Consider the following 24,766-nt stretch of genomic DNA (forward strand, 5'->3'; position numbering starts at 1 on the left):
ACCCAACACACCCCACGCCTTGGAAGGAAGTCACTGGCCGCTACTCACCACTTCCATTTGGGAGAAGCGACTCAGACCCCAAGAGGGTCCTAGCATCCACCACCTTAAAAAGAAACATTGCCCGTGCACTTGGGCGCTCAATGATGGATATCACTGTCAATGGGAAGGTAACAAAATGCCTGTTCGATAGCAGTAGTACTGACAGCTTCATGCACCTGAATGTGGTCCGGAGACAAAAACTCAAAATCTATCCTATGAACTTTTCCATAGTTTTTGATACTCAGTACCAATCCATTACAGCCCTCAGGCGCTGCTCAGTGTAATTGACAGTTTGGGGGGGCATGGGGGAGAAACATACCAAGGGGTTCAGGCTCCTGGTCATGCCCCAGCTCTGTGCCAACTCCAAAGCGTCACCCTCACCTTTGGCGGCCACCTTCCCCTGCTCACACTCCACCACATACAGTCCAGCGACCATCCCCAGTACACCTGTGGCCTCTCCACACTACAGGTAACCCCTCCATCCCTCTTCCACTACCTTATGCCAGACTGCAAACCCATAGCTGCCAAGAGCAGGTGCTATTGCGTGGTCAACAGGGCCTTCATTAAGGCAGAAGTGAGGCAGCTTCTGGCAGAAGGTATCTTCGAGCTCAGCACCAGTCCCTAGAGATCCCAAGTCCTAGCGGTAAAAGGGGATAGCAAACCGAGGATGGTCATCGATTATAGCCAGACCATAAACTTGTACACCCAACAGGATACCTAGCCCTACCCCGAATAGCTGACGTGGTCAATGAGATAGCCCACTATAAGGTCTTCTCTACAACTGATCTAAAGGCCGTCTACCATCAGGTCCCTATCCACGCCCAGGATATAGTGTCTTTGAGGCAGGCGGACGCCTCTACCAGTTCCACCGGGTCCCGTTTGGGGTCACTAACGGGGTCTCTGTTTCCCACCGGGAGATGGAACTCATCGTAGACTGGTACAACCCAAGAGTGACCTTCCTGTACTTGGACAATTTCACCATATGTGACCACGACCAGCAGGACCGCGATGACAACCTGGAGAGATTTCTCCAGACAGCCGAGGAGCTGAACATCACTTACAACAAAGGGGAATGAGTGTTCAGCATCACCCACCTCGCCATCCTAGGTTACATCGTGGAACATGGTGTAATTGTTCCTGACCCAGAACGCATGCGTCCACTAATGGAACTGCCCCTCCTCAGCATGCTCAAGGTCCTCCTCAGGTGCCTTGGGCTTTTCACTTATTACTCCCAGTGGGTCCCCCGTTTTTCGGACAATGTCTGCCCACTGGCCAAAGCCACCACCTTTCCCCTCCCACCCCAAAGTGCACACAGCTTTCATTTACATCAGGCAGGACATCAGGCGATGCCATGATGCATGGTTTGGATTAGGACACCCTATTTCAGGTAGAGTGCGATGCCTCTGATGTTGCCCTCGCAGTCACCCACAATCAAGGGGGCCAACCCGTGGCCTTCTTCTCCAGGACTCTCCATAGTTCCAAGGTCGGGCACTCAGGAATTGAAAAGGAGGCCCAGGTGATTGTGGAAGCAGTCCATCACTGGTGCCACTACCTGGCAGGTAGGAGGTTTACCATCCTCACTCACCAACATGCAGTGTCTTTCATGTTCAGCCCCACCCATAAAGGCAAGATCAAGAACGATAAGATCTTACGCTAGAGAGTCAAGCTGACCACGTTTAGCTATGACATCCAGTACAGACCAGGGAAGTTCAACAGCTCCCCCGACGCCCTGTCTCGGACCTACGCCACTGTGCAGTCCGACCAATTGCAGGCGCTGCACAACACACTTTGTCAGCCGGGCGTCACATGCCTGTACCATTTCATCAAGTCCCATATCCTCCATTTCATTGTCCAAGAAGTTTGGAGTCATGCAGAGTCGGTGCAGAGTGCAAACCACACTTCTTCCGCCCGCGACAAGCCCACGGCATCAATGCCACTCGGCCCTCCAAACAGCTTAGCATCAACTTCAAGGGCCCCCTGTCATCCACGAACAAGAATGACTACTTCCTCTTGGTCATAGATGAATACTCCTGTTTTCCCTTCCTCATCCCTTGCCCTGACACCTCCACAGCTACTGTTATCAGGGCACCGACACAGATCTTCACCATGTTCAGATACCCAGCATTCACCCACAGTAATCGGAGGTTCGGGATTAATGAGTGAGCAGCTATGTATGAGGCTTTGTGGCTAGTTGCACAACTAGCTACAACCTGAGGGGCAACAGGCAGGTAGACCACGAAAACAAAGTGATTTGGAAGCCATACCTCCTGACCCTGAGATCGAAAGGCTGATCCATTAACTATTGGCAAGAGGGCATCCGAGGCACTCCATGCCATTAGGTTGCTCTTCTGCTAATCAGAACCCTCAGAAGCACCATTTCTCATTCCCCAGGAAATGGGCGACTGGGGTCTCCTTCCCAACTTGGCTCACATCTCTGGGACCAGTGCTCCTCCACAAACACGCGCAGGCCCACAAATCCGACCCACTGGTTGAGCGGGTGCTACTCCTTCACATCAACCAGAACTATGCCTACATCAGGTACCCCAATGGCTGTGAGGACACCGTTTTGATCCACACCCCCCTCCCCCAGCATAACGACTACCCAGTCCAACCTCCCCACCATGGGTACCTTGGCCCACCCAGGATTCAGGGGCTGACCTCTTCCCTCCACCAGGCCCCACTCTTAGCGGACCAGACCCACCCAGCCACCCCACCGTGGACAGACATCACTCTGCCCACACCGACACCCGCCACGTCTACGCCAAACCCAGCCAACCCTTCTCTTACCGACCTTTGACCAGGAGCCAACCCTGCAACAGTCCCAAAGACTCCAATAGCTGCCGGACCATTTGAATTTGTAAATACCACCCAGCACTGTTTTACACCCCGCCCCCCGACTTAATTTTAAGAAGGGGGTGAATGTGGTGATATGACCACCAGCCTACTGACTCCACCTGGCCAACTGTCAATCAGCTGGCCTGAAAATAAACCTGAGCTGGCCCCTCCTGACTCAGATGAACTGATGTTCATACTTTTACTGGAATAAAGCGTGTTGTACAGTCTTTTCCGAGTTTATGCTTGCTTTACCTCAGTGCACCACAGCCTGTCAGCCACAGAATTTTAATTACATTGATACAGTGGCCAAGGAACAAAATTAGTGGCTAAATCTAGTAATAATGCTTTAATTGGAAAATAACTGTAAAGGTTAATTTAAAATTTGAAACCAGAGTTCTTGGAATCATGTGATTGAGTTCATTTGCAAATAGGGAGGTGGTAGGATTATTGAAGAGGAAGGAGGAAATGAAATGCATTCACTGGAACAAACAAAATGTTACTTTGAGGCCCAAGCTAGCAATTAAGACAAAGTTAGTTAACCACATGACTACGCAGGGAATGGAGGAGTGTGTATCACATGCAGTGGGAGATTTAGTTTAATTTTGGCATCAGGTTAGGAGCAGACATGATGTATATTTTCTGCTGACTTTCCACTGTTAATACATGGCATCACACAACACAGGGTCTTGTGACTGGAAGTACATAGCTGAAAGAAACATTCATCAAAGAATGAGAAGCTATTTCTATTAGCCTCAGTTTTGCCTTTATAATTTACAATTATACAAACGCCCTGAATGTTCCACCATGCTATTACATAACAACAAGAGAAAAAAATATTCAAATTTTTTCGTACTCATAGCAGACCCAAAATCTTTTTTTTAAATAAACAGTTTGGACTTATCCAAAACAGATATTATGATTTTTGCTGTACATAGTCCTAAGACGGAGAGCTGAGTGAGTAGTAGAATCTGGCGAGTTGATGAGGATGTTGGGTGATTTAAAATAAAAGTATTCATATAGGATTCAGGTAAATGGTCAATATGGATCAGTGGGTTGAAGGGCCATTTTCTGTTTCTCACGGAATCTTTTACTTCACACAGTTAAAATAACTTGGGATTTCTATTTTTACACATCCACTGCCCCAAGCTCTCTGCTGCATTGAGCTCTTGTCATCTGTTCTAGACTTCTGCTCTTACCTTATTCTACACCACACAATCTTCAACTTTCCCATAAGTCTATCCACCTGAGAAGACACATCCTTGCCCAAATACCTTGCTCTGGGTATATCAATGTCCTTTTTCAAAACACAAACGTGACAGTGAGACCTGTTTCCCAAGCACCACTGTCTCTTGTGCAGAGCTTGGGGGGATAATTTTAAAAAGTGCAGGGGTGAAGTTGGAATACATTTAGAAGACAAAGGATATGTGAAAAGGAAAATCCCAAGTTATTTTAAATGCATGGAGAAGATTCGACCCGCTAATCCGTGTCAATCATTTACCCGAATCCTAGATTAATCCTTTTATTTTAAATCATCCTACATCATTATTTTAAATGGTCCCAGCATCTGCAGGCTTTAACTTTTCAGAGAGAGAGACAGAGAGAGAGACAGAGAGAGAGACAGAGAGAGAGAGAGACAGAGAGAGAGAGAGACAGAGAGAGAGAGAGAGAGAGACAGAGAGAGAGACAGAGACAGAGAGAGAGAGAGAGAGACAGAGAGAGACAGAAAGAGAGACAGAGAGAGACAGAAAGAGAGACAGAGAGAGAGACAGAGAGAGACAGAGAGAGAGAGAGAGAAGACAAAAGCTGCAGCAGTCAGTGAAAGAAGGCTGGCAAAGTGAAAAGACTGCTTAAAGACCCCATTTTGACGGGTTTTGAGTTCAGAGTTCAGCCTATTCGAAATCTCTGTAATGGCTGGTATTTGTGTTTCTCCTGAAATAGAGCAAAAGAAGAACTCTTTGCGGTAACCTAGAAGAAGGCATGTTTCTTGGGAAAGGCACTTCGGTTGCTAATTGAAGGAAATCAGTTTGCGTGTCCAATGAACAATGAATCTGTCTCTGCACCTACCAAAGACCTTCCTGACTGGTAACAACTTAAGGCACTAGAGGCAGTTGAATGTAATAACTGTTTAATCCTGTGCACAGTTGTGAAAAGTGCTGATACCAGTGAACTTCACACACACACACACACACACACACACACACACACACACACACACACACACACACACACACACACACACACACACACACAGAATTAGGAGGGGGTTGTTAAATAGTGAGGTGGGCTCACCTCACTGACAAAAGAGGAAAAACCTAACACCCAACCCCAACCAACCAATTTTCCCTTGCAACCGCTGCAACCGTGTCTGAGTGCCCCGCATCGGACTTGTCAGCCACAAACGAGCCTTCAGCTGACGTGGACATTACCCCTCCATAAATCTTCGTCCGCAAAGCCAAGCCAAAGAGAAGAAAGAAGTTAAATAACAATAGTGATAAATTAAATATTTTATCTTATTATTATGTATTAAAAAATAAAACCAATTTTGTTTAAGTAACCATGTAGCCATTGTCTTGGTGAATGTCTGTTTTCGAGTCCTTGGGGATCGTTACAGGTAGGGGCTCTAATGATTCAAATGGAAAAGCCTGACTGGCATACCTTAGTTTGAATGCAGAGCAGGCTGCAAATTATGAGACTGTTAAACAAGCAGTATTAAAAGCTTATGAGTTGGGTCCGGAAGCATATAGACAAAAATTTAGGAATTTGGGGAAAGCATGGAACCAATCTTATATGTATTCTGCACTTGAAAAATTTGTATGGTTTGATTGTTGGTGCACCTCAAAAGAAAATAAATGATTTCAACAGATTAAGAGAATTGATATTAAATGAGGAAATTAAAAGGTGTTTTCCCAATGAGATCAAATTATACCTGGATGAGAAATAAATGGGGACATGGCAACAAATGGCTAAGTTAGCAGATGAATATGCCTTAACTCACAAAAACAAATGTCAGCAGAGTACGCCTTTTCAGAAGGTTAATGTGGAACAGACAACTAAGCCTGAAATTAAGTCTATGGAGAATATCAAGAGAAAAGATTAGGATAAAGTAGGAAAGGATAGAATTTCGGGATTTGTCGGTTATTATTGTAAGAAACCTGGTCATGTTCTTGCAAATTATTTAGTGCTGAAAAAGAAAAAAGAAAGGAGATATTACCAGAAGCTTGTATTCAGACAGTCGAACTTAATGAGAACAGAGGTTTCATACCTGGTAAGGATGTTTTGGATGTATTCAAACCTTTTGTATTAGATGGCTTGATTTCAGTAAAGGAAGGAATTTCCCATGCACCGGTTAAAATTCTCAAAGAAAATGGGGCTGCCCAGTCATTGTTGCTGGGAGTATAGTTTGACCCTTGATCAAAAGATGGACACAGGAGAGACTACTTTGATTAGAGATGATGGTGGAGATGTAGAACCAATAGCTCTACACAAAATAGTGTTGAATTCAAAATTAGTTAAATGACCAGTTGTAGCGGGAGTTAGTTCAAAGTTGCCCATGTGAGGAGTCCTATTCTTACTAGGGAATGACTGGGCGGAGGATAAAATTGGATCAGCTTTGAGATTAACAAATAAGCTAAGAAAGGATGAGGTTGACAAAGATTGTGCTGTGGCAAGGTCTTTGTCTAGGAAAATTATGAGAGCAGAGAAAGATGAAGTTGATAAAGACTTGCCCAATAATTCTGAAATAATCCAGAAAGAGCAGGTTAAATTTGAGAGTCAGGATTTGTCTTTGTCAAGTAAAGAGTTAAATGAGCAGCAAAATATAGATTCTGATCTTACTGACTTGAGGGAGAAGGTTGTGGATGAGGAGGAGATTAAGGAAATGTTCTGTGGATATTACTAGAAGTGTGAATTATTTATGAGGAAATGGAGACCTCATGATGAAGGGTGATTCATCAGGTGGTTATTCCTAAAGCCTACTGGAATGAAATTTTAAATTTGGCTCATAGAACACCTTTGGGAGGTCATGTATAAAACAAAAGATGGGAATCAGTTCTTGTTAACAATTATTTGTACAGAGTCCAGATTTCCAGAAGCTATACCATTGAGGAATATCAAAGCAAAGACAGTATTAAGGGCTTTGCAGAAATTATTCAGTTTTTGGATTACCTAATGAAATCAAGAGTGATCAAGGAAGTAATTTCATGTCAGGACTGTTTCAGCAGTTGATTTATGAGCTGAGTATCATCCTGAAACTCAGGGAGCTTTGGAAAGATTTCATTCTACTCTTAAAAATATGAAGAGGTTTTACTGTCTGGAGTATGAAAAGGATTGGGATGAAGGTATTCATTTACTGTTATTTGCTGTCAGAGTGTCTGTGCAGGAGTCATCAGGTTTCAGTCCTTTTGAAATTGTGTTTGGACATCAGGTTAGAGGACATTTAAAATTGGTAATGAGGATGTTCAGTTGGATTTGCTGGATTATGTTTCTAAATGTATAGATCGGTTACAAAAAGTGTGGACTTTGGCTCAAGAGAATTTAAAAATGGTAAAATAAAGTGATTATTTTACAGGAAGACTCAGGTGAGGAATTTTAAGCCAGGAAATAAGTGTTAATTTTGTTCCCAACGCATGACAATCCTCTTAGAGCAAATTTTTCTGGACAATACGAAGTAAAATCAAAACTGAATGATGTTAACTATGTGATAAATATTCCAGATCATAGGAATAAAACTCAGGTTTGTCATATCAACATGTTGAAATCTTGCTGTGAGAAAAATGGTAGTGGAGAACAGTTGGAATCAGAGGCATTAGTTGTTCGCAGGGTTGAAAACAGAATCTTGTGAGGGTAACTTTAAAGAAACCAGAGTTTCTGTGCCCCTGTCTAACTCAACAATTTTGGAAAATCTGGAGGAAAAATTAGGCCATCTTAAATCACAAGAACAAAAGCAGTTGCTTTTGAAATATACAAATTTGTTTCCTGATGTGCCCAAAAGGATGTCAGTGACATGTAGAAGAATAAACAACACCCCTATTGAATAAATATTGAAACTGACGATCCAGTTGCCTACTTTTCAAAAAAAAAAATCAATATTCATCAAAGGAACTATTCCACTATTGAGAAGGAACTGTTATCTCTAATACGCGCTCTGCAGAATTTTGATGTGTATCTTGGTACAACCTAGAAACCAGTAATGATATTTATTGACCACAATCCTCTGGTGTATTTGAATAAGATGAAGAATAAAAATAGGAGATTATTAAACTGAAATTTGATCTTGCAAGAATATAATCTGCAAATTAATCATACAAATAATGTGATCGCAGATTGCTTGTGTTGATGTTGAAATGAACATGTAAAGGAAAGACTTTCATTATTGGGATATGTTGTAACAATGATATATATCGTGTATAGTCATCATTGTGTAGTAATGGTTAACTTAGAAATTTGTGTAGGTTATAAAAGAATTTTAGCTCAACGGCTAAAATTCCTTTGTGGGGAGAGTGTAATGGAATGTGTTCATAAATATGTTTAAAAAGGGGGAATAAGATTAGGTAGTTTTGGTCACAGAAAGAGAGAAGGAGGGAGCTAAAAGCTGCAGCAGTCAGTGAAAGGCTGCAAGGTGAAAAGCTTGCTAAAAACCTCATTTCAAGATGGGTTTTCAAGTTCAGCCTATTCGAAATCTCTATAATGGCTGGTCGTTGTGTTTCCTCCTGAAATAGGGAAAAAGATGAACTTTTTGCGGTAACCTGGACGAAGGCACATTTCTTGGGAAAGACACTTCAGTTGCTGATTGAAGGAAATCAGTTTGCGTGTCCTCTCTTCTTTGGCTTGGCTTCACAGACGAAGATTTATGGAGGGGTAATGTCCACGTCAGCTGCAGGCTCGTTTGAGGCTGACAAGTCCGATGCGGGATAGGCAGACACGGTTGCAGCGGTTTCAAGAGAAAATTGGTTGGTTGGGGTTGGGTGTTTAGTTTTTTCTCCTTTGTCTTGTCAGTGAGGTGGGCTCTGCGGTCTTCTTCAAAGGAGGTTGCTGCCCGCCGAACTGTGAGGCGCCAAGATGCACGGTTGGAGGCGATATCAGCCCACTGGCGGTGGTCAATGGGGCAGGCACCAAGAGATTTCTTTAAGCAGTCCTTGTACCTCTACTTTGGTGCACCTCTGTCACGGTGGCCAGTGGAGAGCTCGCCATAGAACACGATCTTGGGAAGGCGATGGTCCTCCATTCTGGAGACGTGACCCAGTTGAGTCCTCAGCAGCATGGATTCAATGCTTGCGGACTCTGCCAGCTCGAGTACTTCGATGTTGGTGATGAAGTCATTCCAATGAATGTTGAAGATGGAGCGGAGACAGCACTGATGGAAGCGTTCTAGGAGCCATAGATGATGCCGGTAGAGGACCCATGATTCAGAGCTGAACAGGGGCGTGGGTATGACAACGGCTCTGTACACGCTGATCTTTGTGTGTTTCTTCAGGTGGTTGTTTTTCTAGACTCTGTGTAGTCTTCCAAAGGCGCTATTTGCCTTGGCGAGTCTGTTGTCTATCTCTTTGTCGATCCTTGCATCGGATTAAATGGTGCAGCCGAGGTAGTTAAACTGGTTGACCGTTTTGAGTTCTGTGTGCCCAATGGAGATGTGGGGTGGCTGGTAGTCATGGTGGGGAGCTGGCTGATGGAGGACCTCAGTTTTCTTCAGGCTGACTTCCAGGCCAAACATTTTGGCAGTTTCCGCAAAACAGGACGTCATGCGTTGGAGAGCTGGCTCTGAATGGGCAACTAAAGCGGCATCGTCTGGAAAGAGTAGTTCACGGACAAGTTGCTCTTGTGTCTTGGTGTGAGCTTGCAGGCGCCTCAGATTGAAGAGACTGCCATCTGTGCGGTACCGGATATAAACAACAAACATCTCTCTCTGCACCTTCCTGACTGGTAACAACTTAAAGCACTTGAGCCAGTACTGAAAATTGCTGATATTAGTGAACAGTAAATGACTGGACAGAGGGAAAAAAATGAACAATTTTGAACACACACACACACACACACACACACACACACACACACATAGAATTAGAATAAAGAGGGGGTTAAGTCAAGTAACTTAATAGTGATAAGTTAAATATTGATCTCATTATTCTGCATAAGAAAATAAAACCAATTTTGTTTAAGTAGCTATGTAGCCATTGTCTTGGTGAATTTCTATTGCTGCTGGTTGTTGAGTCCTTAGGGCTCTTAACAATATAGTGAGGCAGGACTACCACTGCACTCACCGTACACATGTAAACAAATTAAAAAAATAAACAAACTGACAGCAGTACAGAGAGAGGAAACAATTAATAAAATGCAAAAAATAAGAGTCTTTAAATGAGTCCCTGATTGAGTTTGTTGTTGAGAAATCTGAGGTGGAGGGGTAGCAGCTGTTCCTGAACCTGGTGTTCCTGACCTGTGAGTTTTGTGGGACCTATACCTCTTTCCTAATGGTAGCAGTAAGAACAGAGCGAGTGCTGGGTGGCCTTGATGATTTTTGCTGCTTTCCAACATCATTCTCGACGGTGGGGAGGATTTGCCTCTGATGTCCTGGGCTGCTAGACTGTGTCCACAAACTTTTGCAGGGCTTTATGCTCGTGTGGTGTGTCTGTGTGTGTCTGTGTGTTATCTCCTAAGGATGATGATGACAAAGACTGACTCCAGGGATTCTAATGGCATAAAGATCTTTAAAAAAAAGTTTGGGGACCTCTTTTCTTAATCAGTGAGAGTGCAGGGCAATGATTTAGCAACTATTTATACACGGTTGCATCTCAACCCATATGTGGCTACATTATCACCTTTATCAGAGAAAGGGGTGACGTCATTGAACCCAGTACAACATTCGACAAGTGACCCAGAAAGTTTAGAAGGGTCATTTGGCACCTTACGTCTGTCCCAGGTCTTAAATAATCACCTAGCCAAATTTTACCTGACTATGCGTTTGAAAAGCATCGAGATGATTGAAAAATTAGCAGACAAAACAACTTTTAAAATTTCATTGATACCAGTCACATTTTAACAAAAGTCATGTTATTTCTTCAGACATTAATTTAGTTTGAAATAATTTGAGAAGATAATTTTGAAGATGAATAGGGTTCCTGCAAGAAACTGAAGAGGCGCATTAAAACAAAATCTGAGAATCATTGCAACAACTCAAATATTCTAGAATTTAGGAGATAGTTTTGCTTTTGCTTCAGTCAAGGCAGCTAAATTCCCTCTGCATCACAGGACCATATTAAATATATTATGGATCAGAATCAATGGATCCATTCCCCACGGCTAGATCTGTTTGAGGCTGTTAGCACTGATTTGCACCATTTAGGGATTTACTCGAATCTCATGCCATTGCAAAGCTAAAACTAAGACTACCATTCTCAGGTATCAGCAGCTAATCCAGAGATGATGTGGTCTGTGCTTGACGTGGGTTCAATCAATCCTGATCCCCTTTTGGAGAAACAGCCCTTGTGCTCTTTAATTTGTCTATGGGCCAACTTCAATATCTTAAGAGTACAGCACAGAAACAGGCTCATTGGCACACAATATCCACACTGAATGCAAAAAAAATGAAAGGGGATCTTATGGAAATATACAAAATTATGAAAGGGATAAGGTAGAGGCAGGAAAGTTGTTTCCACTGGTAGACTACAACTAGCGGACATGTCCTCAGTTTTCAGAAGTAAATTTAGGACAGAAGTGAGGAAAAACTGCTTTTCCCAGGTAATAATTCATCTGTGAAATTTTTTGCCCAGGGAAGCAAGAGACTACTTCATTAAATATATTTAAAATGCAAAGTAGGGGACTTAAAAGTTCTGGGGGAAAAGGTAGGCAAATGGAGAAGAATCCATGGCCACATCTGCCAAGATCTTAATGAATAGCAAAGAAAGCTCGATGGGCTAAATGGCCTGTGCCTGGTTCTATTTCTTGTGTTTTCATGACACCCTGAATTTAGACAATTAAAGAGTACATTTTAAATGAGAAAGCTTTTGTATTACCATCCTGCATTTTCTAGCAAGTTGCGGAGAATTGCTTGTGGTACTGAGCAGTTGTAATAGCCCATTCCAATGTAAGACCGCCAGATTTTATTCTTGCTTGCAATCTTGTGTAGACTGGCAAGGATTTCATTTTCACCTATGGGGGGAAGAAAACAAAATCGAATCGATTGATCTCACTTGAAAGATTACAAACCTGTTATTAAAATACCACAATATGGTCATGGAAGGAAACCTAAAACACTTGGAAAATTGGTAGGCTATACAATGAATGTTTCACACTTTGCTGTTAATAAATCTCAGCCTATGAAAATATTTTCATGAAAGAAAATAGATGCAAAGGGAAACTTCAAATCAAGCCACATTTATTACCAAAAATTACAGCAATGGATAAAATTAGCAGCTTTTCCAAATTTTGATGAACTAGTTCATTTTAGTTTTGATATTTTAAACTTTCCAAGCGTAGGTGTTTATTGTAGTGATTTTCAAGCTGCAGCTTCACAACTTTTTTCCCTAAATTGTTTCCAAGAAGAAAGTTACTCCTGTGGATTCCTGTGCTTCAATTTTTATCTCATAGCCTAGCCATAAATGGAACTATTAAAGCCTACATGCCTCCTACGGCAGAGAGTTCTTTCCTCTGGTGCCTTGAGTTACATTTATTCACTGCTGTCTCGGTTTTCTTTTCAGCTTCATACACCTCAAGTGAAGCATCACAAAAACTATTTTGGAGTTTTTTCATATCAGTCCAATACTTTTTTCACATTTCAAAAATACACTTCATTCATAAAATAAGAAATATGCAGGAAATGCAAATTGATAATACTTTTTTTTCTTTTACTTTCATCAATCCTCCAGGTATTTGTTGGCAAAATGGTAAGAACAGAGTGTGGAATTCAAAGAGATGAATCATGGGATTAAAAAAGATCGGGGAATAATTCAAGAAATATGGAATAGCATAGAAAGGAATTTCTAAGGCGAGTTCACAACGGGACAACCAAGCTATGGTAGGTCTTAATAGTTGCCTCATAAATCAATTCTTGGAGAAGAGAGGAAAGAATGAGAGGAAATAAACATCCAGAGAGAAAGGCTGAAAATGCTGAAATCTGGAGCAAAAAGGAACAGTCTGCTTGAAGAACTCACCGGATCGAGCAGTATCAGTGGGAGAAAAGAAAGGGTCAACTTTTCAGGTTGGAACCCCTCACACCCCCCCCCCCACCAAAAATTTTTAAAAAAGCCTCTTCAGCTGTCTCCAGCAACTGAGGACAGCAAGATGCCCATGCACGTTCTTTAAACAAGGGATACACAAGAGATTTGCCTTGATGAGAGGGCATGAGCTATAAGTTGGATTGTTTTCTCTCCAGTGTCAGGAGCTGAAGGGTGACCTTATAGAACTAGATAAAATTATGAGACACACACTGGGTAGAAAAAATCTTTCTCCATGGGTGAAAATGTCAAATTAGCATCAGGGCACGAATTTAAGAATGTACAGTGAGAATGGAAAATTTATTTTATTTTTTTTTTATTGACACAACAGAAGAAGTTGAATCTGGCCATTGAAACCCATGTCGTCCAATTACACCCAATTAACCAACAACCCCATACAGTTTGGAGGGTGGGAGAAAACCAGTTTAGCCAGGGAAAGCCCAACGTGGGTCACAGGGAAAACACACAAACTCCTTACAGACATCAGTGGACCCGAACCCGGATTGCTGGCGCTGAAATAGCGTCACACTAACTGCTATGTTAACCGTTCCGCCCTCAGGGGGATGTGTGGGTGCAGGAATTGCAAGGGTTAGTGGAAGCAGATAAAACAGTGGCATTTAAGAAGCATTTTGGCAGATGCACATATTTGCAGGGGAGGGAGGGATGTGAATCATGTGCAGGCAGAAGAGATTTAATTTAATTTGGCATCATGTTCTGTGCAGATATTGTGAGCTGAACAAGTTGTTCCTGTGCTGTACTGTTCTATGTACTTTACACTAACTACCACACCTTTTCCTTGAGCAATTATTTTCTGTTGCCTAGGACCATGAAATCCCAGATGCAGATGAGTCCATGACCAAGTACATGCATTTGAAGCATTTACTTCTATTTCCTTTTAAGTTAAATGCATCGTCATTTGATTGTATAAGTACAACCTGTTGAAACAGTGTTCTCCACAACCAGACATAACACACACAAACAATACTATGCAGAACAAGTATTTTATCTATACAAATAAATATTGATTCATGAATAGATTCATGATGGTCAGTGTGAGCAGTTCCTTTGGCTGTTCAGCGTTCTCACTCCCCATTGGCAGCTACTACTCAGACCGATGGTGCTGGGTGTGATACTCTGATGTCTCTTTCCAGACGGGAACAGCTGAAAGGTACAATGTTCAGAGTGGTAGCGGGTCTCAACGATTTTGCACGCACTCTTCAGACAACGATCCCAGTAGATCTTGTCCTTGGGGTAGGGGGTGGTAAACTCCATTGAGCTCTTTCTGTCACTCTTATGGTCCTGTGGATTGACCTCCAATACATTTCTCTGCAGCAACCATGCCACACTGTGATGTAACCAGCCAGGACTCTCTCGATAGAGCTCCTACATAAGATTGACATAATAGTGGCCAGATCGCCTTGCCTGCTTCAGTCTTCTCAGGAAGTTCAGTCACTGTTGCGCCTTCCCGACAAGAGGAGATGTTGAGTGTTAAAATGATAGGTCACCAGTTAAGTGAAATCCAAGGTATTTGGTGCTCTGTTCTAGAAATGTTGAAGTGTGGTTGTTCCTGGTTCTTTTGAAGTCTATGATCATCTCCTTCACCTTGTCCATGTTGAGACACAAGTTGTTATTCTCACATCATTTCATGAGATTTTCCTCTTCTCTATCATGCAACTCATCATTGTTACTGACTTTTGTGTCATCTCCAAACTTGATGACACTGTTGGAGCTGAATTTAGCGACGCAGTTATGGGTCAGTACCATGAACAAGAACGGGCTGAGCACACAGCCCTGAGGTGCACCAGTGTGATGGTGCTTGACGTTCTGTTACCAACACAAACAGACTGTAGTCTTTCCATCATGAAGTCCAGAATTCAGTTAAGAGAGGAGCCTTGAGTCCCAGCAAGGACAGCTTCTCCACCAGTCTCTGGGGAACAATCATATTAAATAACAAGCTGAAGTCAATGAACAGCAGCTGGGCATTGTTCTGCAAGTGGGTCAGGTCAGAGGGAAGGGACAAGGCTATAACATCTTCTGTGTAACTGTTTCTTCTATAGGTGAATTGAAATGGATCCAGCGTCTCTGGAAGGTGCATTCTGTCACAAGACGCTTGATGTATTTCACAATGGTGGAGGTCAGTGCCACAGGGTGGTAGTCATAGAGTTCTATTATTGTTGCCCTTTTGGGTACCGGGATGATGGTGAATGTCTTGAACCCTGCGGGAATGATGGACTGCTACAATGAGATGTTGAAGATGTTCCATGGAGACCTCCTTCAATTGGTCTGCACAGTCCTTCAATACCCGACCAGGGGTGTTGTCTGGTCCCGCTGCCTTATGTAGGTTCACCTTTGATAAGGTTCTCCTCACCTCAACCACAGCTATGCAGGGGGCCCGTCCATCAGGGGGATAAGGAGCTTTCTTTGGCACCATCCTGTTCTTCTCATCAAACTGTGTACAAAAGATCTTCAGTTTGTCTGGAAGGGAGGCGTCATTGTCCTTAACTCGCAAGGTTGACTTGTTATCTCTTACAGTCTTGATCCCTTTCCCTTTAAATAGAACAACTTAATGATGAAAAATTAATAGGTTTCAGATCAACCTATGCATTAGTGTAGTTGCTATTAGTGTTTTATTTAAATCCTCAGCCACATCAGTGTTTGCTTCAAACAAGGCCTATATCTACATGGGTCTTAGCAGCTTGAGTTACAGCAGTATAACAAATCTGCCAGTGAACCCAATGAATTTAAAAGGAAGTGCAGGGAACAAGGCTGCGGTGAGTTTAAAGAGTGTGTGTTTACAGAACTGGGTGTATTTAAAGGGACTGTGGGCACTGGGGCACCCAACGAGTTCAAGGTAGCATGAGTTCAGCTGTCCCCAGGGAGTTTAAAGTGGAAGAACCAGGGTGCCAGTGATTTTAAAGGGAAACAAAAAATGCCATCTAGATTTCAGACCAGAGAGCCAATTATCAGACTTTTGCTGTACATTGTGAAAGATCTACTACCAACACAAAATATTTTTGTCACTTGTTTGAGTAAGATCATGACATCTAGTCTTTAGTTCCGAGGTGCATGACATTGGCTGTCTCTCTCAATCTGAGAGATGCCAGGATGCTGTTACATCAGCAGTTCTTGATTTGCGATCCTCTTTTCCTCTTTGATTCCTCCATTCAAGCTTCCTTGTCTGAACGAGCAGTGATCTTTAAGCAGGAATACGAAATAGGATATTTCACTACCTGTTGTTTCTTGTGGTGCATGTCAACGTTGAAACGCTTCAGGGTGTTTAATAAAACAAATGCAGACAATTTATAAAATAGCATGGGAAAATCTACTGCAATGATTGATCTGTAGCAGTGGATTTCAAACTTATTCTTTCCACTCATATACCACCAAAAGTAATCCCTATGCCATAGGTGCTCTGTGATTAGTAAGAGATTACTTAAGGTGGTATGCAAGCAGAAAGGGAAGGTCGAGAATCATTGCTCTAGACCCAAATGGTACTGAAATATTTTGTTTGAGAAAAATTGTCATTGGCTCATTTCTTTTGGAGTAATGAAACTGTGCATATAAAACAGTGGTTTTCAAACTTTTTCTGGTGGTGGGCTGTTGGTGGGGTGTGGGGATTGGGGCAGTGGGTTTCAGACTATTTAAACAGATGACAAACCCATAGTCCAGTTTGCTCAAGCACAAGGCGACTAGAGACACCTGAGGACAGCTGAGAGTGGGGTGGTGGGATCAGTGTGGGGGCTGGTCTTTTATCAAAATAACACTCCCCAACACTAAACACCTCTCCCTTGATATCCAAAGGTCAGTGACCATCTTGAATACATTCAGTAACTGTGCATTCACACCCTCCTTCTGTAGAGTTCCAGATTCAGTACCCTTTGATACATATTTTTTATCTTATTCATGAATGATCAAGTCCTATTTTGAAAGGCCAACCGCAACCCCACTTCTGTTCTGTGAAAACTATGAATTATGTACTTATGAATTAAATCATCCCTCATTCTTCTCCCAGCAACACATCAGTGCTTCACCCACCTAACGAGTCTAGTAGAGGATGCATCACTATTTTACCATCAGCTCATTTCACCTACAACTCATTTCAGACTTCTACATTTATGGGAGCATGCGTAAACATTAGAGATGAGCTAAAGCCCAAGTGCCTGCTGGTCAGGTATTCCCTAGTGAACTACTTGCTGTCAGCCAGATTGACTCTGTGTTTTACCTTTGCTGTATAATTGCGGGCCACTGGAAGAGAGGAGAATTATTATCAAAAAGATTTTTCCTGTTGTCTTTCTTGCATGTTTTGTCTGTAAATACACTAAAAAAATACTGTATACATACACATCCTTACCCAAGTTGGTCCTTGAATGCCAGATTGCCCTTTTATACAGTCAGCATTCTGGTGTTGTTACTACCTCTGCTGCCGGAAAAAGCCGGGACTGGAATGACCCTCCCCACCACCACCCCACCCCCCCCCCCCCACCCCGACTGCATTTCATGTTGGTGCCTTTTACACAGAAGGCGTAGCAGTAAAAGCCTCAAATATCCCAGAGTGAAGAGGTTATGTAAAATAAAAACACACTAAGGTCTTCCAAAAACAAAGTTGTCTTTTGCTGTAACCATACAACAATTACAGCATGGAAGCAGGCCATTACGGCCCTTCTTGTTCGTGCCAAAACATTTATACTCTCCTAGTCCCACTGACCTGTGTTCTGCCTATAACCCTCCATACTGTTTACATTCATACACCCATCCAAATTTTTCTTAAAATATTGTACTTGCTGCCACCACCTCCACTGGAATCTCATTCCACACAGACCCCACTGAGTAAAGAAACTTCCCCTTGTATTGCACCAAAACCTTTTCCCTCTTAATTCTCAGCTCATGTCCTCTTGTTTGAATCTCCCCCATCCTCAATGGAAAAAAGTCTATCCACATCTACTCTATCTATCCCCCTCAAAATTTTAAAGTCCTCTACCAAATCCCCCCCTCAGCCTTCTGTGCTCTACCTAACTTGTTTTAATCTTTCTCTATAACTTGGGTGCTGAAACCCAGGTACGACTCTGGTGAATCTTCTCTGTACTCTCTCCATTTTGTTCACATCCTTCCTATAATTTGGTGACCAGAACTGAATAATATTCCAAATTTGGCCTCACTAATGTCTTTGTACACACTAGTACAATTTTAACATTACCTTCCAACTCTTATTCTCTATGCTCTGATTTATAAAGGCCAGCATTCCAAAGGCCTTCTTCACTGCCCTATCTACCTGAGATTCCACTTTTAGGGAACTGTGTACCATTATTCCTATATCTCTCTGTTCAATTGCATTCTTTAACACCCTACCATTCGCCATGGATGTCCTATTTTGACTAGTCCTACCAAAATGTGCACCTCACACTTGTCAGCATTAAACTCCATTTGCCAACTTTCAGCCCACTCTTCTAACTTGCCCAAATCTCTCGGCAAGATTTGAAAACCTTCCTCACTATCTACAACACCACCTATCTTAATATCATCTACATACTTACTAATCCAATTTACCACCCCATCATCTAGATCATTAATGTATATTACAAACAATAATAGACCCAGTACAGATCCTTGAGGCACACCACTAGCCACTGTCCTCCAACACGACAAACAGATATCCACCACCTCTCTCTAGCAGCTCCCATCCAGCCACTGCTGAATCCATTTTACTACCTCCATATTCATACCTAAAGATTGAACATTCCCAACTAACCTTCTGTGTGGAACCTTGTCAAAAGCCTTACTAAAGTCGATATAGGCAACATCCACCACCTTACTCCCATCAATTTTCCTGGTAACCTCTTCAAATAATTCAGTAAGATTTGTCAAAAATTCAGTAAGATTTGTCAAGCATGACCTTCCAAGCACAAATCCATGTTGACTGTTCCTAATCGTACCATGTCTACCCAGATAATTATATATATCATCTCTAAGAACATTTTCCATTAGTTTGCCCACCACTGACATCAAACTTACAGGTCAACAATTGCTCGGTTTACTCCTTGAACCCTTTTTATTCAATGGAACAACGTGTCCAATCCTCTGGCACCACCATCCCTATCGCTAATGACACTAAGTATTTCTGTCAGAGCCCCTGCTATTTCTACAGTGACTTCCCTCAAAGTTCATGGGAATATCCTGTCAGGACCTGGAGACTTGTCCACCTTTATATTTCTTAAAAGCTCTTCAATCATCAGTTTCCATAACTTCCTACTTGTTTCCCTTACCTGACACAATTCAATATCTTTCTCCTTAGTAAATACTGAAGAAAAGAAATAGTTGAAAATCTCCCCCATGTCTTTTGGTTCCACACATAGCTGACCACTCGGATTCTCTAAGGGACCACTATCTTCTTGCTGTTAGGAATCCTTTGGATTTACTTTCACCTTATTTGCCAAAGCAACCTTGTATTTCTTTTTAGCTTTTCTAATTTCTTTCTTCAGATCCTTTTTTACACTTATTTTGAATAATTTATTTATGAATGTATGCATCATGGTTTCAATAAATCATACACGATTAATAGATAAAACTTAGAAAAAAAATCATACATGCTATATTATACGAACTAATCCCCTACAACCCCCCCCCCAACCAACCCACCCAAACCCACCGCCCACTAATCTATCCCCCAAAAGAAGGGAAAGAAAGAAAAAGAGGAAATTACCCATAATAACAAATGTATTTAATTAATTACCATGGATTAGAGAAACATTACTACTGTGCGGCCGGGGTTTCAAAAACTCAAACCCATATAATCCAAATAAGGGCTCCAAGTTTTAAAATTAAAAAAAAAGATCATCATCATGTAAACCATGTTATTTACTCCAACTGGATACAAGACCTCAATTCCATATACTCAAATCAGTCTCATTTTTCCAAGTAATTGCTCAATATTTTCTAGCTACAGCTATTGCTAACCTCAAAAATTCTATTTTAATCTATTTAATCTAAATTCTAAACTCAGCCTTTTAATATTACCCAACAAAAATACTAATGGATCTAATAAAATTTCACTTTCAAAATAACTTCTAAAAATTCCAAGTCTATTCCAAAAAGGTTTTACTGTTTCACATAACCAAGTAGAATGTTAAAAAAAAACCTACTTCCTTCTGACATCTAAAACATAAATCTGAAGAAATTAAATTATATCTCCTAATTTTTGCGGAGTTAAATTTTTTTTTGGAAATTTTTTTTAAGAATTGAGTTAAATATAATTGATCAATAAAATTGTAATGAACTAACTGATACCTCACATCTATAATTTTAGTCATACTATCCTTACATAAATTCATCCAATCATCTTCCTAAATCCTTTTCCCATTTCAACCTAGATTTATGCATATCCAACTTTGGCATTTTATTCTGTAATAAAGAATACATCTCAGATACGAATCCTTTCTTCCCATCCCATATGGATGTTGCCTATATGGACTTTAGTAAGTAAAATTTCAAACTTAGATCATCTAGGTAACCATAAAGTATGCCCAAAATTATCCAAAAATAAAACTTTAATTTGATAATAAGAAAAAAAGTGAAGCAATATCATATTTCTTTTTCATTCTTTGAAAAGAAATAAAATAACCCGCTTCATACCAATCCTGTACAAATTTAATACCCTTTTTATCCCATAACTTCAAAAGTTGATTATTAAACGTAAAGTGAAAAGCTTATTTTGATACAAAGAAGTTTTGCCTGAAATTTTCCCTTAAGTACCTATAACTTTATTTATTTTATACCATAATTCAATTAGATGTTTTAAAATAGGTAAATTATAATTACTCAATAAGTTAGAATTCCATCTATAAATAAACTGATCCATCCTCTTGTCACCAATTTTAGATAATTCAATATTAGCCCATAGCAATGACTTTTCCAATCAAGCATTCTATTTATAAATTTCAACTTTGCCACATCATAATAATTTTGAAAATTGTAAACCACCTAATTCATATTTCCAAGTTAATTTTTATAAAAATACCCTCACCACTTTATCCTTCCATAAAAATTTTCTCACCATGAACTTCAAATCCTTAATTTTTTTGGGAATCTTACAAGGAATAGATAGAAATAAATACTTAATCCTAGGAAAAATATTCATTTTAATACAATTCACTCTTCCTATTAATGTAATTGGTAAATCTTTCCATTGATTCAAATTATCTTTAATTTTAGAAAGTAACAATAAATAATTTCATTCATATAAATGACTATAATTACTATCTGCCTTTATATCGATATACTTAATTTGATCCAACTTTCTAAATTTAACAATATGATTACAAGGAGAATAATCCATTGCCGCTAATGACATAATCTCACTTTTTCCCCAGTTAAAATTGTATAACCTGATATTTCACCATCCTGTTCCAGTCTATCATGTAACCACTTCAAACAATTCTGACGTTCTGTTAAATATATCAAAACATCATTCACAAGCAAATTAATTTTAAATTAATCAAATTTCACTTTAATAACTTTAATATTACTATCTTGCTAAATAATCTTAGCTAAAGGTTCAATAACTAATGCAAAAAGAACTGGCGACAAAGTACATCCTTCTCCAGTTGATCTATTCAGCATAAAAGGTAAAAATTGCTGTCCATTTGTCACAACTCTTGCAATAGGATTTTAATATTAAGCCTTAATCCAACCAATAAATATTGGAGAAATTTAAATTTCTCTAAAACTTTAAATAAAAAACTCCACTCAACTCTATTAAAAGCCTTCTCGCATCCAATCCTGAGAATTATTAATCAAAGAAATTAATTTCACAATATTATCTGCTGAATAATGATTTTTAATAAATCCAGCCTGATCCAAATGAATTAAATCTGGTAAATATTTTGCCAATCTAGTAGCTAGAACCTTAGTTACAACCTTATAGTCAACATTCAAGAAAGAAATTGGTCTATAAGACCCAGCTTTCAACAGATCTTGATCTTTCTTAAGAATAACTGTAATAATTGCCTGAGAAAAAGAATCCGGAAAATAATGAATGAACATTAGTCACCTGTATCTTCACCTTCCATCAATAATGAAATTAATATGTTCTACAATTTTTTTTAAAATAAAATTCAGAAGTAAAGCCATCATCACCTGAAGACTTCCCATTTGGCATAACCGAAGTGCATCCATTACCTCTCTAAAAGTAAAAGTAGCACCCAAATCTTTAATATCCATACTTCTCAAAGAAGGTAAATTAAGATCAAATAAAAACATAAATTTTAGCTTCATCTTCCGTGATGCTGCATGGAGTCGGCACCGGAGTCAAGTGAGTCTTACCAAGGGAAGGCCGCTGCAGTCTTGCTTGAGCTGAAATCTACTCTCCAGGTTCCATCTCAAAGGTAGGCCCAAGTTGTTCAGTACTTGAAAGTTGTTTTTGAATCTTTTTTTTTTAAAACAGTTTGTGCCTTAGTTCTCCTCATTATTCCCTTGTAAAGTATATTAACTATATATCAATATCTTTTTTAAAAAAAATCTTTTTAAACCGTTTATGGTCTGGTTTTTAGACAGTTCAGTCAAGAGAGGTGTCTTCCCATGTAAAAAGGCCCCCCTCTTTACATTCTTTATATTCCTCAAGCATCTCATTTACCTATATTTACTGTAGGCATCTCTCTTTTTCCAAAGTTTCCAATTTCCCTTGGAAACAATGGCTCCCTCAATCTTTTAACATTTCCTTTCAACCTAACAGGAACAATGATTTTGTACCCTCAAAATTTCACCTTTAAATTACCTCCATTTCACCATTGCATCCTTCCCATAAAACAAATCACCCTAATCCACTCCTTTTAAATCCTCTCTCATTGCCTCAAAGTTAGCCTTTCTCCAATCAAAAATCTCACCCTGGGTCCAGACCTATCCTTCTCCATAACTATGTTGAAACTTACGGCATCATGATCACCACTCACAAAGTTTTCCCAAACACACACCTGTCACCTGACCTATTTCATTCCCTAACAAGAGATCCCACACTGCCTCTTCTATAGTTTGTACTGCTACGTATTGCTGCAAAAAATTTTCTTGCACACATTTTATAAACTCTAGCCCTGTCCTGCTGTTACCTTTGATGCCAAATGTTGACTTATCTTGAGATTGCAGCAAGACATGCAAATTTATCCACTAATAAATGCCTTTGTTGATTCACAAGGATGTTTGGTTCTGTGTGTGATTGGGGGAAAGTGTGGTGAAGTTTGTGGCCTCATCTGTTTTCACTGCACTAATTGCGAGCCAACAATGAGCATATCACCAGAATGTAGCCAACGTTGCCGCAAGGAAAATTTGTTCAAACTTTTGTTTTGCTTCTTTGAGGTTTAGACTAGCAGGGGAGTAGCTATGTCATATACCCTAGACTAGGGGTGTCAAACTCAAATTCACGGAGGGCCAAAATTAAAAACTTAGACTAAGTCGAGGGCCGAACTAAATATTTATTGAAAATTTTCAACAACATCTGCATGTTTTCTCTTCTTTCAACATATGTAATGTTAAACTTTAGGATATAACTTTAGGAGGATAATGTTACAGGTCCGGAGTAGGTAGCTCAAGTTCACCCTTTGCTTGACCTGAGGGAAACATATTTGGCCCCTGTGGAGATGTAGTCAGCATTCACAGGCTGTGTCCATTTTGGCCTGCATCAGGACTCAGCATTTCCTGCTCACTCCTCAGGCTCTAGGCCTCTATTCACCCTCGACCCACCATCCCTCTACCCGACCAGTCCTTTACCCAACCTCTACTCACCCTTCACTCCACTCGCTCTGCCTCTACCCACCCCATCCTATACACGCCCCTCTACTGCCTCTCCCCTCAACCTGTTCCTCCCTCTACCCGTCTCTCACCCTCTAATCACCCCTCCCCTACTCACCCTGCCCCTCCCCTTTTACCTCTTCTCTATCCACCCCTCCTTCTACTCATCCCTCCCTCTAACTGCTCCTCGCACTACCATAACTTCCCCTGCCCATTACTCCTCACTTACACCCTCTGCCCACCCCTGCTTACCCACCCACTCAGGCCCAGCGCGCTGCCGATCAGCCTTTGCAGACAGCCACCATCTCTCTCTTCACGTGCAGGGCCGAACCAGCCGTCCCTGGGGTCCGCGCGGGTGCAAGCGATGAAGGCCGTGGCGACCGGGAGAAGTGCGCTCGCGCTGTGGAAGGGCCGTCCAGTGCCAGTCGCATGGGGCTCGCGCTGCCCGGGGGCCGTGCGCAGCCTGCCATGTCTGTCGCGCCGACAGGAAATCACAGGCGCTCACCCATCCGCTGCACCGCTCGACAGGTGGGAGAAGTTACTGGTTGTGCGGGGAGCCTTCCAACCGGCTTGCCGGCTGATGACATCGACAAACTTCTCGTGTTACAATTTCTCGTATTACAATGGGGAAGGATGTGCAATGAAGGGGGAGTATGGTGGGGGTGACATTACCAAAAAAACAGCATCTGCTCTTGCTGCAGGGCGGGCCACCTCTAATACATTTTTGAAATGATCTTGCGGGCCAAATATAATTATATCACGGGCCAAATTTGGCCCACGGGCCAGAGTTTGACATGTGTGCCCTAGACCAGCAGAGCGGTCCTCTTCTAGGGAGCCATCCTCTGTGACCGAGCGCTGAGCTTTGGGAGGGACGCTCATGGAGCTGTGAGAGAAGGGTGACACCCACCGAG

General features: G+C 41.3%; 1 protein-coding gene across 1 annotated transcript in view; it reads right to left on the reverse strand.

Moving 5' to 3' along the window:
• The window catches only part of gldc (glycine dehydrogenase (decarboxylating)), a 218,040-nt gene that overhangs the window by 126,672 nt on the left and 66,602 nt on the right, over positions 1-24,766 (reverse strand). The window contains 1 exon segment of the mRNA XM_069920829.1: positions 11,883-12,018. Coding sequence (XP_069776930.1) covers positions 11,883-12,018 — 136 coding nt within the window.

Source organism: Narcine bancroftii, chromosome 1, assembly GCF_036971445.1.
Source record: "Narcine bancroftii isolate sNarBan1 chromosome 1, sNarBan1.hap1, whole genome shotgun sequence".
NCBI classification, from domain to species: domain Eukaryota; kingdom Metazoa; phylum Chordata; class Chondrichthyes; order Torpediniformes; family Narcinidae; genus Narcine; species Narcine bancroftii.